An 18,166-nucleotide genomic window follows, 5' to 3' on the forward strand; every position below is an offset into this window, starting at 1 on the left:
GTCGAGAAACTTGCTGCCATTTTTCAAGCAGATAATGCAGCTGAGAGAACGTCTGAAATGTTAACTGCACTGTAATGATTAGTGCCAGTAAGTTTTTCTTTTTTGGGCTGCAGCAGGGTGGGTGGCAACAAGATTTTTTTTTTTTTTTTTTTGATACTTTTTCTGAAATTATTTCAAACCCTGTCTACAGAAATGCATAGTGTCAGCCTTATTGCAGCCTGCACCTTTCTGATCATATTGCTGCCATAATTGATAAATTGGTTAGTTTTGTTGTTAGTTACTGTTTACCGTATAATTGAATCTGGGTTCAAACCCTGGAGAAGGCATGCATTCTTGTTAGTGTATGTAAATGCCTACATAGTGTTTGAAGTATATTAAAAAGTCTTCATGAGAGATTTGGTGGTGGGAGACTTGTAACTCCCTCTGCTGTTCTCCATCATATTTGGGATGAATCTATACATAAAGTATATCATTGGTATCCGTTCAACTTGTTGGATAGTTGGCCCATCTTGTTGGATAGTTAAAAATCTGGCATTTTGTCAAATGGATCAAAAATGCTCTATGTCACCTTTAAAATAATTGATATATTTGATTTAAATAAGAATTTCTATGATGAACAGCTATGCATGTTCTTTTAATTTTATTCTGATTTGAAATAATTATGTCAAAAAGTAAACAATTTCTTCCTATTAAAACTGTTGACAAGCGTTATATAATGAAAAGTTAAAACTGTAGTTAATGAAAAAGTGATCACCTTAGGTTTTCAAAACTTTTGCCTTTATTGTCCTTTTATATGAGTAGATAAGTTTTATTTGTGATTGTGTTAAGCTTTTCTATTGCATGTTCATTCCTGTTAATTTGATAATTAATGTTTCAGATAAAGGGGAATTAGAAGCAGCTCAAAGTTATTTAGAGCAAGCGGCACAGAATAACCTTGTAAGTATCGCATGTTTTAAGGAAATTTCGTGATAATAAATAAATAGTGGTAGGATTTTCATTTAGATATTGAGTACTTAGTTGTAGTTTATAAATATTTAGTTTTAGTCATTTAAAACTACTTTTATTCAAGTTTTGGTATTTCCCAATATTTTGTACTTATTTCTACCAATTTACAAAATTTTTCTCTTAAAAATTTTCAGTTAATTTCTTTATATTTTAAATTGTAGAACTAATAGCCATTTTATGCAATGCATTACTCAAATTAAACTTTAAATATTAATTTAGCCTGAATTTTCCTCTTTTTCTTCTGGGGCATATGTAAGCAAAATTTGAAAATTGGGCAAATAGAGATGTAGTTACTACTTTCACTGTTAAGCGAAAAAAAATTAAATTTCTGCACCTGTGAACAGTTAAATTGGCAGTTCTTAAAATAATACTACAAAATATATGTAGAGTTCTCCGAAACCAACCACCACAACCAAAGGGAAAAAAAAATTGGACTTATTTTCAGATTATTGTAAGCTTATCTTGTGAAGAACAATTCAGACCTTAACAAAGGTGGTTTTTTTTTTTTTTTTTTAATGCTTCCTTTTTGCTATCATTCAATGTTTTTAGCACAGTTCTACAGGCCAAAATTACAATAACTGATGTTATTGCAATCAATGATTAGTGAACTGTTTAAAGTATTTTAATAATTACTGAAAGTGATAAAACTATTTTTCTATTAAAAAGTATTAATGTTTTTTTACATGCATTTTTGTATTTGCATTTAAGAATTAGTAAAAGAGCTTTCATATATTTAGTTTATTATTTAAAGTTAATTTGTGATTAAAAATGTTTTTTTCTCTGTATATTTTTATTTAAAAAAATTTTTGTTGAGAAAATTTTGATTTTTTAAATGTCATTAGGTTTGCAAGTAAGGGACAATTTTTGATTTGTCTGATATTAAGTTATTTTATTTATTACTGACAATCATACCTAACTTGTATTCAGATTATCATAATTTTAGACTTGGACATTATGAATTGTCAGTTTAACTTGTTTTTAAACTGAATATATTAAATTAAATAATTTAAAATATAATTGATAAAAGCATTTTCATATTTATATTTTTATTTCATAATTTTTATGTGTTCTTATTTAAAAAATAGATGTATAAAAAATTAATATTTTGCCTTTAGCCGGAATTTCTGAAATCACTATCAGATGTTCTTCAACATGCAAGCAATACACCTGTGGCTAGAATGGCTGCAGGACTGCAGCTTAAAAATACACTTACATCTAAAGATCCTGAACTGCGAGTGAAATATCAAGAAAGATGGTTACAGTTCCCAGCAGATATTAGGAACTATATAAAAGCCAATGTAAGTCTCATGTTATGAAATATTTATTTTAGTAAATTCCTTGAATGAGAGTATTTTTAAAAGACTTCCCAAAAATTTTAACTCAATGTTAACTGCTGCCAAAAGACTACTTTCATGTTTTAGAGATACTGCATTAGATACCTGATTAACCAGACCTTTTCTAAGTGGCAAACTTTCACAGACCAGCGTAAAACAATATTGCCTCTATGGAAAATGATAAAGAAAAAGAGAAATTTTTGGAATAACAGCAATGATTGCATTGGCTATTAATGTTATCCACATCAGCTGTATTTAATAGTAGTTGATTTGGAATATATAAGCAATGTATAATAAAAAATAAAAATTTCTAGCTTTTTTTTTTTTTTTTTTTTTTTTTTTTTTAGAATTTCAATTTGGCAACATTGTTGAACTTTTCTGGTGAAATAATCTTCAGTTCATTGATGTCTTAATTTCTTCATTTGTAATGATGCTGTGTGTTCTTTCTTTGAATATTGATTTAATTTACATCTCCAAATAAACTTATTTTCCATTAACCCTTTGAGGATGGAATGGCCATCATAGTGGCCATATAATCCCCTATTTAAAAGGACGGGGTTGTCCTTCCTTTAGTGGCCATATCTTTTCCCCCCATTTTTTTATATATGTATGCATAAATCCATACACAGACATATATATAGATACATATGTGTGCCTGTGTGTGCCAGGACTCAGAAAAGAAGTTTGGCGACAATAGCGTTGGTAGTGACTGCGTTATAAGAGGACAAACAAACTATTTTTTCTTTATATATATATATACATTATATAAATGCAGGCATAATACTACATGGATATATAGGTATACGTTTCCATAATCAAATGTAAATTCCCATGTACTTGTACACAGGCACAAGCAGTTCTTTTCTTACGCTCTTATCAGTTCATTCTTAACAGTTCTGCCTGTCTTTATTTTCATTATAAATCTAAAGTGACCTTCACGTATGGAAATTTACTATAATGGTACTGTTGTTCAAACAAATTATAAGAATATAAATATAAATTTTGTGTCAAAGAAACAAAAATAGCTTTTTCAATTTGAGTCTGAAACTTGGAAGTCATGAATACACTAAAACTAGTCGATCAGTTTCAAAGCTTTTGCCTTTGTAGAAGAGAGGAATTTCTTCATTGTGTGTCTCCCTGGGGCTCATCTCTAGCCATTAGATTTCAGATGTACTGATGGCACATTTTAAAAGGTACCTCCATATCAGTGTCTCGATTTCATGGTCAAATAATTTTGAAGTAAGATGTTCAGAATGGATTAGAGTAGCATTTGAAGTGTCACTGTCCGTCAATCTCTGAGATCACAAACAGGATGTAAAAGCTCTCGAATAATGTAAAAATCATTGTCGAAAGACAACACATGTTCCCCATATGAATTTCTGGACCTTGACCTTTTAACTGATTGATTGCATTTACCATTCATTAGACACATATCTCAGCAACTACAGTCAAGGACAAATTCCTGGGAAAGGGTGGCCTCGGCCACTCAATTATAAAATAGTTTTGATAATACAGTATAATGAACGAGATGATAATTAAAGCAGTGAATAGCTGCTAAATTTTTTATAGCAAAGGGAAAAACAGTTAATTCAACTGTGTCAGTGCTACAAAGACAGTCTGGAATTGAAAATAACTGGTTTAGACATGAAAGAAAATAGAAAAATTTACATGCAATGAAGATATCAAACAGGAGAGATTTTTGCTGACTGGGTACCTGAAATTATCTGAAATTTCTCTTAATGTGCTAAATTATGTAGCATAATAAAATATAGTATAATACAGTATTGAAGATAACAACTAATTATCATGTAACTTCTTCCGACAGACAATTTTGAAAAACTCTTTGCACTAAGAAATTACCTTAATTTTGATACCCAAGTGAACATGTTCCCTTAATGAGGCTGTGAATTTAGTATAAAAAAAACAAAGACTAAATGTTTTAAAATTATGGGATTTGCATACTAAATAATATAAATGACATTTTTAATGACTTAAATTCATTCTATTATTAATACGTGAAATATATCACTAATTTTCAATAAACAGTATAAAATGGTACATGATTAAATAATCCTTTTTCTAATTTTTAAAACTAAAATATATTATTCTAAATACAGTTTTGGAACTTCTGCTTTATTATGCATATATTTTGGAAAAGAACTGAATTTAAATTAGGAACACTTATGTAGTTGGGCATTGCAATACTAACGGTCTAATAAAATAAAACCAGATATGTTCCAATTTGCTGAAAGTTTCCTCCTTAAGGAGTACGTTATCAAGCAGATTTTTAACAATTATGTAAAATTTAAATTTCATTGTGCCTATAGAGCATAATTTTAACAGTTCACTTAACTTTAATTTTGAATCATTTCTATAGCACTAAGCGTTTAATTATTCCTTTTATGGAAAAAGTTCAAAGATATATATATATATACCAAAACAAAATAAAAATCACAAGGACATTTTACAGGGGGGAAAAAAACTGACATGAAGTGTAGTTAGATTTTAAATTGTCCATGAAATAATTAAATAGTTGAAATAATTTTGTGGCATAATACTAACATAAAGGTATGACAGAAATAAGTATTGTAAGTACTTACTAAAGTACATAATTTTGCAGTGCAATTTAAAATTCAAACAAAATTTTGTAAAAATGAAAGTAATGTATTATAATATAAAGAATGACATTATCTTCAGCGGAATTTTACGCAGTTCCTTTTGCATAACGCCAGTAGTCTCAGTATGAAACAACTGTAATATGAAATTTTGACGAAAAGCATCTTGAAGTCTGGTCACTAATCCCTACATTTCCCTTCCTTTTGTGACATAGATGCAACTTTTCGAGATTCCATTAAACAACACACAAGGATTTTTGTTGCAAATAGGAGGTGATCTCATAAAGGGGAAAAAACATTCGGTTCAAGATACTCCTGTCCTTTCAAGGCTTTTACAGCTGTCAAAACCCCAGCCTCAAAATGTTACGCAGCTTCAAAAAACATGAAAACTGTTACTGTTGTCTATTAATTATAGTATGTATATTTTCGGTACTTTTCCGTTTTGACGGCGCAGGCGACAAAGTTGCCAATAATGGAACAACTGATGCCAAACGAAATTCCTTTTGCACCTCAAAACAAGTCGCAGCCATTTCTTATCAGATTGATTGTTTATTTCAATACTGGCAAACGATTACATAGAATTTTTACCCAGATAGCTCAATTTTATGCCCTAAGGCCATTTGCGGTAATTAAGTCAATTAGGACGCAGTCACACCGCTTACCCGAAGGCAAAAATATAGAAAAGGCAAAGTCAGGAAATAAATTCATCATTTCTAATGAGAATGCTCTAGCGAAGTAAAATACTGTGGTTTTACATAATTTCTGAGTAAGCTATTCATACGGACTGAAATAATTCTTTCTTTTAAACTTGTATTCCAGATTAAGATTTAACTTGAAATTAATATAGATAATTACTGAGAGAATTAGATTTTTGTAGTGTGGTTTATGTGAGATGAGATCACTTGGGGTCACGTGATATGAATCTGCAAATTAGGATGTTGAAACATGAAAGCATAATAAATTCTTAAATTTGTGGAATGTTTGTAATGTCTTTTTACGAAATTGTCTTTTTATTGTTTTTTGCAAAATTTTAAGTGGTATTAAAATGCTTATGCCTTCAAAATAAAAATTCTTAGAACTATCATTTGTTAAAATTTTTTATGTGTATACTGTATCATGTTGCCAATAAAGTCTGCGTGGTGAGATTTGCGCCGGCAAAACAGAAAAGTACCATATTTTCATCTCTGTTTTTACTGTCCATAATCTCAGTTTTATGTTAATAAAGGATGTTGTATCTGTTATTACCTCTTTTAATGGTGAGTTGACTGTTTTTCATTCAAGATTTTTCTTTTATTGAAAAATTATTAAATATGACAATGTGGTGGAAACCAGGACTAAAGAGAAGGGCTAGCTCATAGAGTGTTTCCCCCTGAAACATGCAGTGAGGAGTGGTGACGTAGCAATGATGCCACTGAGCGCGGAGATGCAATTGACAACATAGAAATTAGCGTTTTAAATTTGAAGAACCAGCGTTTAAAATGAGCTGTGTGTGAAAGATAGGTATAATTTGGAAGAGACAATGTTACTGCAGTATGCATTTTACACTGAACATTACAAACTTTAATAGTACTTACTCAATTTTAAAATAATAGATAAAGTGCGCTACTCTTAGCATAAAGTTCCTTTTTTTATTTGCAGGGATTTTTTTTTTCTTTAAATGCCTGTTTGTTTCTAATCATTTCTTTATCTGCATGTTAACTAAGAGAACTGTACTACTGCTTCTAAGATAACTATAATAACAGGTATTTAAAATTAATCAAAAAATAACCTTAAATTGGCATAGTTTTAAACATGTATGGTTATATATGGCAAAATTTCTGCTAATCTAAGTTTGAGTTTCAGCCTAATTGTAAATTTTACATTGGCATATTTTTATCCCGATTCAATATAATAACATATATATTTTTTAATAATTTTGTAACTTAGGTTTACATCAATATTTCATTTAAATAAATACATGTAAGATTCTTATCTTAATTTAGACAAAACAACTTTACTCACAGTACCTAGAATAATTATTTAATTTTTCAAAAGTGGGGGTTAGGGGGCAGGTCTTCTTATGCCAATTACTTTAATATCATACTTTATATATATTTTATCTAGAATGCTAAGCTAACACAAAATCGAATCAATAATAACAGAGGATACAATAAAAATAACTGTAACAATAACTTAACAGAATTAGTTCTCATTTGAATTAATATGCTTTAGGCTATTAACTTCTAAAATGCCATCTAGAAATATTTCAAATCAAAACATATTATATATGCTTACTTGTACAGTCGCAATGCAACTACAAGTTGTTGAAACATTATTTATTGGCTGCCACATTCGCAGCAATCCATTTTTTTGCCTTTTGGGTTGCTTTTCTTTGGGAAAAAACATATGCATTTCTATTTAAGAAATGTATTCTAATAAAAGTTCTCACTCTGCAAAATAAACGAATTGCTTCTCTGTTAACTTCAGGATAATATTTCTCCAGTTTATTAATTAAAGAGCCAATTACATGCTTCCCTTTATAGTAAGTTGTACCATGAACTGCACAAAATATGTTTTCGAACTCATAAACTGTATTCATCCATGAATGAGAAGGTGTAGTCAAACCTCCTAAGGACAATAATTTAATCCATTCTGAATTAAATATTGGTTCATCAGCACTATTTTTAGATATTGTTCCCAATGATGGGTCTTTGTCTCGCACACGATAGGCAATATAACCTGCAACATATGTTAATGCTTCTTTTTCGGCTGTCGAAAATTGTCTGTCGGAATTCAATTCTAATTCCCATGCCATAGGAGAAGGTTGCTCTATGAAATCCAAATCCAAATCATCAATAGTATTTAATGGAAAAGCATCTTCCTCCTCAGTTTTCAAAGCCCTTTCAAGTATTTCGGATGTTAAATATGAATCAATATTTCTGCTTTCTTTAGTCATGCATACTTTTGAAGATAAATTTGGCAGCTTATTAGCGAGTATTAATTGCTTTAAGCGGCGTATAACTTCACTAGGTGATGGATGGTCATTAAACCTACCAAGCCCTCGAATCTGACTAAAGAGACCTTCAAGTGCATCCTGAGTTAATCTAGAGGTTAAAATATATTTAGCATCATACTATGATTTCAAATCCTGGTGTAGGCCAAAAAGAGAATTTATTGAAATTATTATTCCTTTTTGGAAAGGCAGTAAGTTGGCTTTTCCCTGAAATCTTAATCCACCAATGACTTTCTTCATTAATTCCAAAACTTGAATTTGTTTTTCATGATGTTCATTTAATCCAAATGCTGCTTTAAGTATTTTATCTGAAGGAGGGTATGTTTTCGTACTATTCATAATATCGGAAAAATTGTCGATTAACTCAAAGAAGTCGGATGCTTTTTTATCTCCTGTGAGGTGGAGTATACCTTTTGCTGTACTTCTTGAAAATAATGTTTTCGCTGGAGCGACTTTTTGTCTCTCGTTTCCCTTGACCATTAAATAATTTGGTTTTAGTTTGTGACACAATTTAATTTCTCCTGAATCTTTATTTAAAACCTCCTTAATAATATCAACATTTAAAACAGTTCCATCTTCTAAAACAAATCCTTTATCTAAAAAGTGGTTTCTCAGTAATTTGAGGCAGTGTGCTAAATCTGCAAAAACCCATATTTTTTTCGTTTGGAATACTGGATTTGGAAACTGAGAACTATTAATCGAAATCTGTAACTCTTTCCACAAAGTAGTAGATCCTCCTAAATCAGACACTATTGCTTTCACTTCTACTCCAGATGATTGAATATGTCTTATGAGTGAAAAAAGAAGTTCTTTCTTCATTGGAGTGTTAAAATCAAAAAATATTGGTTGTTTCCACTGCGAAATGAGACCTCTGATTAAAACAAACTGCACTTTTTGAAAAGGACCGAGAATTTGGTCCAGTTTAGAGTCATAGCAGAGTTTAGAATCTATGTGCATTTTGTCGAAACTGAGAACGCATATTTTTTCTACAGAATTCAAATATTGGCATCTTTCCTTCATTACAGCAAGAACATCACTCTGAATTCCTGGACTACATGAAAATTTAGCGCACCATCTCTTTAATGTGCTAGTGCTAGGTAAAGGAATTCCCATTTTTTCTTTCCAAAAATCGTAGCTTTTAGATGACAGAGCTCTTATGATAATGCAAAATGAAATATCTTCACTAGTCCACCTGATTTTTTCCTTCTTTTCTAGCAATGCGTTAATCTGCGTCTTTGTAAAAATATGCTTTAAACGTTTTTCCAAATTCTCCGATCTGTTCTATTTTTTCCTAAATTTCGCTGTTTGGGATTTTAATTTCTGAATTTCCGATACAAATTTCTTTCTAGATGTCGTCCACCTTTGTCGCTGAGCAAACATTCTAAAATTTTTCTTTTCTCTATTTTTCAATATTTTATTACAATTTTCTAAGGATATTATTTTGTTCTTCAAATTTTCAATACATTCTTGTTTATCTTTACACTTTTAGGGCACTCAAGGATATTGTCACATAGGGCATTGTCACTTGTGAGTTTTATTTCAAAATCATTCACATTTGATTTATTATTGTCAGCTTCAATTTCGTTCTCGGCCTCAAAATAAATTTTCTTTGGGTTTAATTCGTGTAGTCTTTCAAAAGCACTCTGCATTAGTTTTCTTTTCAAATGTCTCCGATTTCTTTGTGTTATTTCGTTTACTGCACACGATAAATTTACTTTCGGCACGGCATTGCATTTCAACAGTTTCTTTTGCGGCAATCCAAGCAAGCGATTTCTCATGTCATCTTCATAATCACTGCACAGAAAATGTTCGCTGCAAATTCTTGCGTTTTTCACATTAATAGAATCTTGTCTTCGACATTTATGTATCCATTCTTTCGTCAAAAGCAAATTATCCTTTGGGAAAGCATGAAATACAATATCTCTTCCTTTCGTATTTCTATAAGTGTTACGGCACGTTGCTACAGCACAAGAAGCCATATTACATAAAGGATACTTTAAATATAGAATTAAAAGGAAAACTGACTAAAACTATATATATATACACACAAATTATTTTAAATATTTGCATTATTAGAAAACAAATATGTATGATTAACATTAATTTGGGATATGCGATCTCCAGAAAATCGTCTCGCAAATGAATGAAACTACAGTTTTAAAGGCGCGAAATCAGAGCAGGTGCAACAGAGACACGTCAGATTACTTCTGGTTCCCCCCCTCCATGAGGCTAGCGTCGGCGAGGAGTCGAACAAAGGAATGACCTAGCCCTTCTATTTATCCCTGGTGGAAACATTTTTTGTAGTATTTTAGAAAATTCTTGAATATCATTCATATGTAACGAATCTAGGAAAGAAAAGAAATACACATTCTACTTTGTAATTTTTTAGTGAAATTTGATTTGGAAAAGGGAGGTTCTGATTAAAACGGAGTTTATCATTTAGCAATTTTTATAACGTATGACACAGGGTTCGTAGCGGTCTTTACAAGTGCTTATAAGTCCTTATATTTGAAAATAAAATATAAAGGCTTACTTTTTCTATATTATAGGTGCTTACTTTTTCTTTAAAGTCCTTATTTTTTTATTTTAGTGCTCATTTTTTGCTTTTAGTGCTTTTTTTAATCCTTTGTTTTTAATGAACGCTCATTTTTTCCCCGTACCAAAGCCGAAATTAAATAAACTACTTTTTTGCCTTATATGCAACGTCAGATGGTGAATCATACTCCCGGAAACTGCTTTCCCCCCTTTCTCTGCATTATCGTAACCTATGGTGTGCACGAGAGTACAGACAGGTGCACGTCATTCTATTGGTCAAAGAATTGCGAAAACTGTAGAAAATTCCAGTACATTCGGTGGTTGATCTTTGGATTATGGTAACTTGGCGATTTTTTGGCAACCAACTCTGCTACAGCAACCCTCTATTTTGTTTTCGCCGCCATTTTGTCTTCACGAAGTAAAGACATGTTTCTTTTCTTTTTATTTACTCAACACTTTTTCCAACAATCTACTAGCCGAATTACACTGATGCTAGAAATTTTATGTAACAAAACTGCTTAATCATGACAAATATTAACTGCAAAATTGGGAAAAAGTGCACAACCGCAAACTGCTTGCGCATTTTTCAGAATAGCACATACACATAAACCATTTACACGTCGACTTATTTTTACTTAAAAAAACATCCCAGAATTGAAAAAAAAAATGGCATTGCACACACTCTTAACTTTATCCATCTACACTATTTTCTCATAAATTACAAAAATTTGCACGAAAATGCAAGACAATTTTCTGAATCTTTAAATCCGGTAAAAAGAACATACATAAAATTACCTGATCGTGAAAAAGTATATACCCTTTCCAAGAATGAACATTTCCAAGTATAAAATAAATAAAATATCCAAAAACCTTTACCTCTAAATTATCTATTATATTATAAACGTCAGCAACGAATTTATACGCAAACATTAAAAGTAATTACAAATACTTAGTGTCAATTATTTAAATTATTTCCATGCACGTTTACTTTCACTCTAACGTATACCAAATTCTTACAAACATAAAATTCATAAAATAACTATAATTTAATTAAAATATCACTAAACCATGTACACGTCGACTTATTTTTACTTAAAAAAAATATCGCAGAATTGCACAAAAATGGCATTGCGCACACTCTTCACTATATCCATGTACACTGCTTTTTTCTCATAAATTAGAAAAATTTCACGAAAATGCATGAAAATACTCAACGTATACTACTCAAATGTATTCCAAAATACTACAAATATATAACTCACAAAATCACGTTCATTAAATTAAAATATAATTAAATTAAAAACACTACTTGAAATATAAATAAGCACATACATTAAATTAATTAAAATCAGATTACAATCCTAATTACTTTAAACTAAATCATTGCTAATAACAATTTTCCAATAATACCACATTAATTTATTTACTCCTGTACTAGTACCAGTTACCATATTCCAAAGATCAGCCCATTCGGTATTCTTTTCCTTCCACCCAAATAATACACACGTTTGGATTTCTATAAAGATTTTAATAATTTGCATTCTCGTTCGGCGTGGTCAGTTCATATTCGTGTTTATTATGATCGTTATGCTTATATTATGAGCATATGCATTGAATATTTATAATAATATAGTTGCAGTAACTGCTGAAGTATAAATAAACTTCCAAAAATGGGTGTGTTTTTACACAGATTAGCTTTTTAAGGAATAATATTCGGAGTGGCTTTAACCCATTAACCGCCAAAACTACAAGGAACGTTTCTTTTCTCATGAAAATAATAACAAATATTAAATTAAGCATTTATAACATAAATTTACATTGAAAATAAAAATAAAATAATAATAAAAAAAAATGCTCTTATCTGTGGAAAAGCGAGTGTTGCTTTAGCGCAACGTCAGCGGAATAAGACTACGGATGTTTAGTGAGTAGAATTTTACTCGTCTGATGTTTCTTTTGAGTGAAGCGCAGGATTACTTTTTAGCTGTATAACGTTTTATAAATCTACAAATCACTGTAAACTAATTCTGTAAATTGAACTTAATTTAAAATTAAAAAAAAAAGTTAATTGTTTTCCATGGTTGAGGTAATGCTCATTCTTTTAATAAATTTTGCATTTGCTCATATTTTAAATTACAAGTCTAATTTTACTTTTAAGGTTATGCAGTTGTGTATAATGTAATTAGACGGATCCTTATTTTTTCCTTAAAATGTGCTTGAAAAGGGCTTATAGGTGTTTATTTTTTTAACTAAAATGTGGCTACAAACCCTGTGATGTCTTTTTCATATTTGATGTATGCTATTAGGGAGTTAGTCAAAATTTCACACAAACAAAACGAAACAAACAAACAAACAAAAAAAAAACCTAAAAGCTATAAAGTGCAATTTAAAGTTAGGCTCATCAATCTTTGATTAGTGTTAATTTTAAATAAAGCTCAATTGAGGGTAAGTTTTTTACCTTGAATGACCTATTTTTGAAGGTAAATATAACATTTTATATTGGTATGTCTCTCTTCTAATCACTATAGTGTAGTTTTATTAAATTGAATTGCTGAAGTTTGACCTGATTAGAAATTTGTGCAGTCCTATCCATGGCTTTTGTTCCGATAACTGAAGAAAGCATTAGGTGGCAATTTATTTGCAGTAAAGCAGAAAAATATTTCTTGTTTACTTAAAAATTTCGAGATTTTCATGCGTTATACCTATTGAAGTCATTCAGTTTTATGAAGTAAAAGCAGTTTTTTTTTTTTTTTTTTTTTTTTTTAAATTGAATATTTCCACTTCAAATAATTTTTCCATTTTTTGTATAAATTAAAAAAAATATTTCTGAAACATTTAATTCAACTACTGTTGTACAACTATCTCAGTACTATTTTTAATATTAAAATAATTGTAATAATTGTAAATAATTTAATATTAAAATATACATTGTATTTCTTTTACAAATACAGATTATTTTAATTGAAAGATTCAAGCATGAAAAGCTTGATTACAATCATGATGTAAAGCTACATTACATACTTTGCATCTATAAACAGTCTGGCTATGGTACTCTTTACAACAAAGTCTTTTGTTATCAACGGACTTTACGATACAATGTCTACCATCTCCATGCAATGGTTTTACTGAATTTACTAGGTCTTCCAGTTGCTGATCTATTTCTGCCTAATTCTACACTCTCAATAGGAGTTTGCAAAAGGAATAATGTATTCTCGCGTCTGAAATCTAAAAGAGACTTATACCCAGTAGTAAAAAGTGGTGATATTTAGTAAGTTTAGATACAGTCTTACCACATATAATTTATCAGTTTGTCAATTTGACTATTGTCAAATGCAAATTCTGCTTCATATTCCTGTACTGCAAACGTGATATCGATTCTCGTACAACAGGAACAGAAATGTCCTTATCAAAAGACCAATACATTTTTTCTTGAGGTAAATAACGATATCCTGTAAGCAATAATATTCCAATAAATCTTCTCATATAGGCTTCAGATGCAATAAATTCTGGGCTTTTTTTTTTTTTTTCTGAGCGTATATATTGTCTGTTCAACGAGAAGAGAGTAAATGTCTAAACCAAAACGAAAATTGAAAATCTGTGCACTAGTTGTACCTTGTGTTTTGTCTTTTATAATTTCTCTTCTATCTCTTTCTTCATGTTCTTCGTGAGACATAACTAACAGTTCCTTTTTTTCCCACTTCAAGATTTCAGTCTTCTGCTTTTTAAACTTTTAAGTATGACTATAACTGCTTTTAAAAGGCTGACACTTATTTCTTACGTGAATTTCAACTTCCCCAGCAGTATCATTTGGTAAAATATCATTATTTAAAACATTGCCATTTCTTTCTTCTTCATCACTAGCCTCTGCAATTTCTGGGCGAACAACAACAATATCAATTTCGTTCTGGTCATTATTAACATTATCATCATCTGGCATTTTTAAACAACATTTTTAATCTAGGCATTTTTAAACAACCAGAACATCAAAAGGAATAAGTGAAAAAGGAGATTGACTACCCGTTTCCTGCTGATGTTGCATCAATGCAACACCTGTTTCCCCTTCCTTCCCAACACAAATATAAACATCTGACTGATATAATGTTTTGATAAATGGTGACCTTGACTAAAAATAGATCACTTATAAAGACGGCGAAATATTTTCAGCAAAAATACCCGGTCGAAAATTTTGCTTAAAGTACGATATTGATTATTATAAACAAAATGATTGTTGAAGGCAAATATTTTTTTACAGAAATAATCTTCATAATATTCTCTACACAAAATCATCTGCTGGTATAAAATATCTTAGGTAGTTATATTTATATACGCATTTATTTTGACTGTTGCGCCAACATTATACAGTACGGAATTTGGGAGGTTTTCCTCTTTCTCCGCAAAATCTCTAATATTGAAGCAGCAGACTTTTTTTCTTGTCACTGTCCAATCTGGATTGAATAGGACTAAAACTTTTTGCAGTCTACACAACCCAAGCGAAGATTGATTCTATTCCGGATATTTAAGGCAGTCTGTTGAAAATTAGAATCAGAAACACCCCAGATTAGTAAGTCTCTTTCTTTTCCTTTATTTAGTTCTTTACTCTCCGAATATTGGCAGCTGTTGATTCCAATTGCTTAATATCACATGTGCAAGAATTACGCTGCCTGTATTGCACAATAACGTTTGCGAATTAATTTTAATGTTCAGTCTGAGATTTGTTCATCAACATTTAAAAGAGTTTTACTGTGCTTTCTAAGCAGAATATTTCTGAGTTCCGTTGGTCTATTTTTATATGGTGCACATATCGAAATGTCAAAATCATTTATTTAGCTGAGAAATCTAAAGAACAGCTACAATCTCCCCCACTCCTCTTTTTCCAGTTACTATCCAGAATATTCGGCAATTTCCGAGTATGCGGGTTAGTTAAGCTTTTACTGTTAAAGGGTGACTGCATGAAGCAATTTCCCGTCTTCTGATTTCAGAAATGTGCCTCTTTTTTACTTAAATTACTTTGCTTGGAATATATGTTAAGGGAAAACTGTTATGCAATGAAAATTTATAAAATGTTCAGAATTTTGATTTAAGTTAAATTATTTAAATATTAATATGAGTGTAAAAAATTGTATTATTAGGTGCCAAACGAATACAATTAATATGGCTTGTTACTTATTTTCTATATTTTGAACTGAAATTTTATCATTAAATCTTGTAATATAATTTAGTTCTGCAAGGTTTTTTTTCTGCATAGTTTTGTAAACTAATTCTGTAAATTGAACTTAATTTAAAATTTAAAAAAAAAGTTAATTGTTTTCCATGGTTGAGATAATGCTCATTCTTTTAATAAATTTTGCATTGCTCATATTTTAAATTACAAGTCTAATTTTACTTTTAAGGTTATGCAGTTGTGTATAATGTAATTAGACGGATCCTTATTTTTTCCTTAAAATGTGCTTGAAAATGGCTTATAGGTGTTTATTTTTTTTAACTAAAATGTGGCTACGAACCCTGTGATGTCTTTTTCATATTTGATGTATGCTATTAGGGAGTTAGTCAAAATTTCACACAAACAAAACGAAACAAACAAACAAACAAAAAAAAAACCTAAAAGCTATAAAGTGCAATTTAAAGTTAGGCTCATCAATCTTTGATTAGTGTTAATTTTAAATAAAGCTCAATTGAGGGTAAGTTTTTTACCTTGAATGACCTATTTTTGAAGGTAAATATAACATTTTATATTGGTATGTCTCTCTTCTAATCACTATAGTGTAGTTTTATTAAATTGAATTGCTGAAGTTTGACCTGATTAGAAATTTGTGCAGTCCTATCCATGGCTTTTGTTCCGATAACTGAAGAAAGCATTAGGTGGCAATTTATTTGCAGTAAAGCAGAAAAATATTTCTTGTTTACTTAAAAATTTCGAGATTTTCATGCGTTATACCTATTGAAGTCATTTCAGTTTTATGAAGTAAAAGCAGTTTTTTTTTAAATTGAATATTTCCACTTCAAATAATTTTTCCATTTTTTGTATAAATTAAAAAAAATATTTCTGAAACATTTAATTCAACTACTGTTGTACAACTATCTCAGTACTATTTTTCATTAGATAAATCATTTTGATTTTTACAGTGATTTGGTACTTCTGCTGTGCAACTGCACCTTACTTTAAGAATTTTCTATTGCATATGTAGATGTCATTTCAAATGAAAATATTAATAGCAATCAGTTGTGGCAATAATTATATTTCAATTATCTAATTAGAAATAGTTACTGTAGATTAAGCATTTGTGAGGGCATGCCATTTTGTTCAATATTTAGTATTTTAATGGACTAAGGTTGTCTTTTGTGTTTATTTTATTGTGCAAATTATTCTAGGTTTTATCTGCATTAGGAACCGAAACATTTAGACCTAGTTCTGCTGCTCAGTGCGTGGCATACATAGCAGTTGCTGAATTACCTCGTGGAGAATGGCCTGATCTTATTGTGATGCTCACTCAAAATGTAACAAATGCTGCAAGTACTGAAATGACAAAAGAAGCCACATTAGAAGCAATAGGTTATATATGTCAGGATATTGTAAGTAAAAACTGTATTTTCTAATTTCTATCTTTTTGGGGGGCTTTAAAATAAACATTTAATTATAATCATCCAAAACTTATAAAGCATCTTTTTAATCATTATCAAAGTGACAGCAGGAAATTTCTTTGCTCCTCCCCCCCCCCCAAAAAAAAAAACTTGCTGATTACCTTTAGTGTTATAGTAATCATCTCCCAAATCTATGATTTTCTGCCAACGTTTCGGTAGTTTTTATAAACCTGCAGCCCAGAAACTTGTTGGCTGCGACTCCAAAACCTGATTAACCTCATTTTGAACATCCTGTGCAGAATAGAAGGTAGCACCAGTAAAATATAGCTGCGGGTGTGAAATAAGGTAAAAGTTCGAAAGAGCGATGTCAGTGCTATATGGTGGGTGCGACAAAGGATCCCATTCAAGTCTGTGTAAAGAACAGCCTGTGAATGCAATCACATGTGCTCTTATTAACTTGATAGAGCATTGAGTTTTTGCATCAGAATTTTGTTCGACGTTTTTCCTTGATAGCAGCGTCAACATATGGACTGGTATCTCACTGTACATCTTACTGTCAGGGTTCCACCTTTCAGATACTCTTTGTGGATAATACCATGGCAATCTCACCAGATACAAAGCACAACATTTTTGTTGATCAAATTGTGTTTTGTGACGTTGCTGACGGTGTCATCAGTTGCAGACCAAGCATTTTCGGCCTGTGTGGTTGAAGTAAATGCATTTTTCATCACAAATGATGATCCGGTCCAGAATTTTGACCTTGTGTTGATATATTCGAGCAGATTAGTGCAGTCCCGAACTTGTCTGTCTGTATCTGTTTGAGTCAGCTTATGCAGCACACAGCGATTGAGCTTGTATGTCATGTTTATGTGATGCATAGCACGACTAATGGACATGGCCCTAATGTCTATTTCCTGAGCAAGGTCTCGAGTGGTTGGATACTGATGTTCTTCCACAAGTTCTTGCAGGCTGCCTCATCAACATCAGTAGGCTGGCCAGAGCACTTTGCTTCTTGAATATCAGTCCTTGTCTTTGAACTTTCAATACCAAACCTTCACAGTGTCATATGATACAATGTTAGTATCTAAAGCTTTACATTTGGTGACACT

At 30.7% G+C, this 18,166-nt stretch overlaps 1 protein-coding gene across 2 annotated transcripts in view; it reads left to right on the forward strand.

Moving 5' to 3' along the window:
• Positions 1 to 18,166, forward strand: part of Fs(2)Ket (Importin subunit beta Fs(2)Ket) — a 104,147-nt gene that overhangs the window by 15,838 nt on the left and 70,143 nt on the right. For both annotated transcript variants that reach the window (XM_035350896.2, XM_035350897.2), the window contains exons 2-4: positions 878 to 936; positions 2,121 to 2,303; positions 16,848 to 17,048. In XM_035350896.2, coding sequence (XP_035206787.1) covers positions 878 to 936; positions 2,121 to 2,303; positions 16,848 to 17,048 — 443 coding nt within the window. The remainder of the gene's footprint in view (positions 1 to 877; positions 937 to 2,120; positions 2,304 to 16,847; positions 17,049 to 18,166) is intronic.

Source organism: Stegodyphus dumicola, chromosome 2, assembly GCF_044657685.1.
Source record: "Stegodyphus dumicola isolate Sdum_Otavi_A_Nest chromosome 2, ASM4465768v1".
NCBI lineage: Eukaryota > Metazoa > Arthropoda > Arachnida > Araneae > Eresidae > Stegodyphus > Stegodyphus dumicola.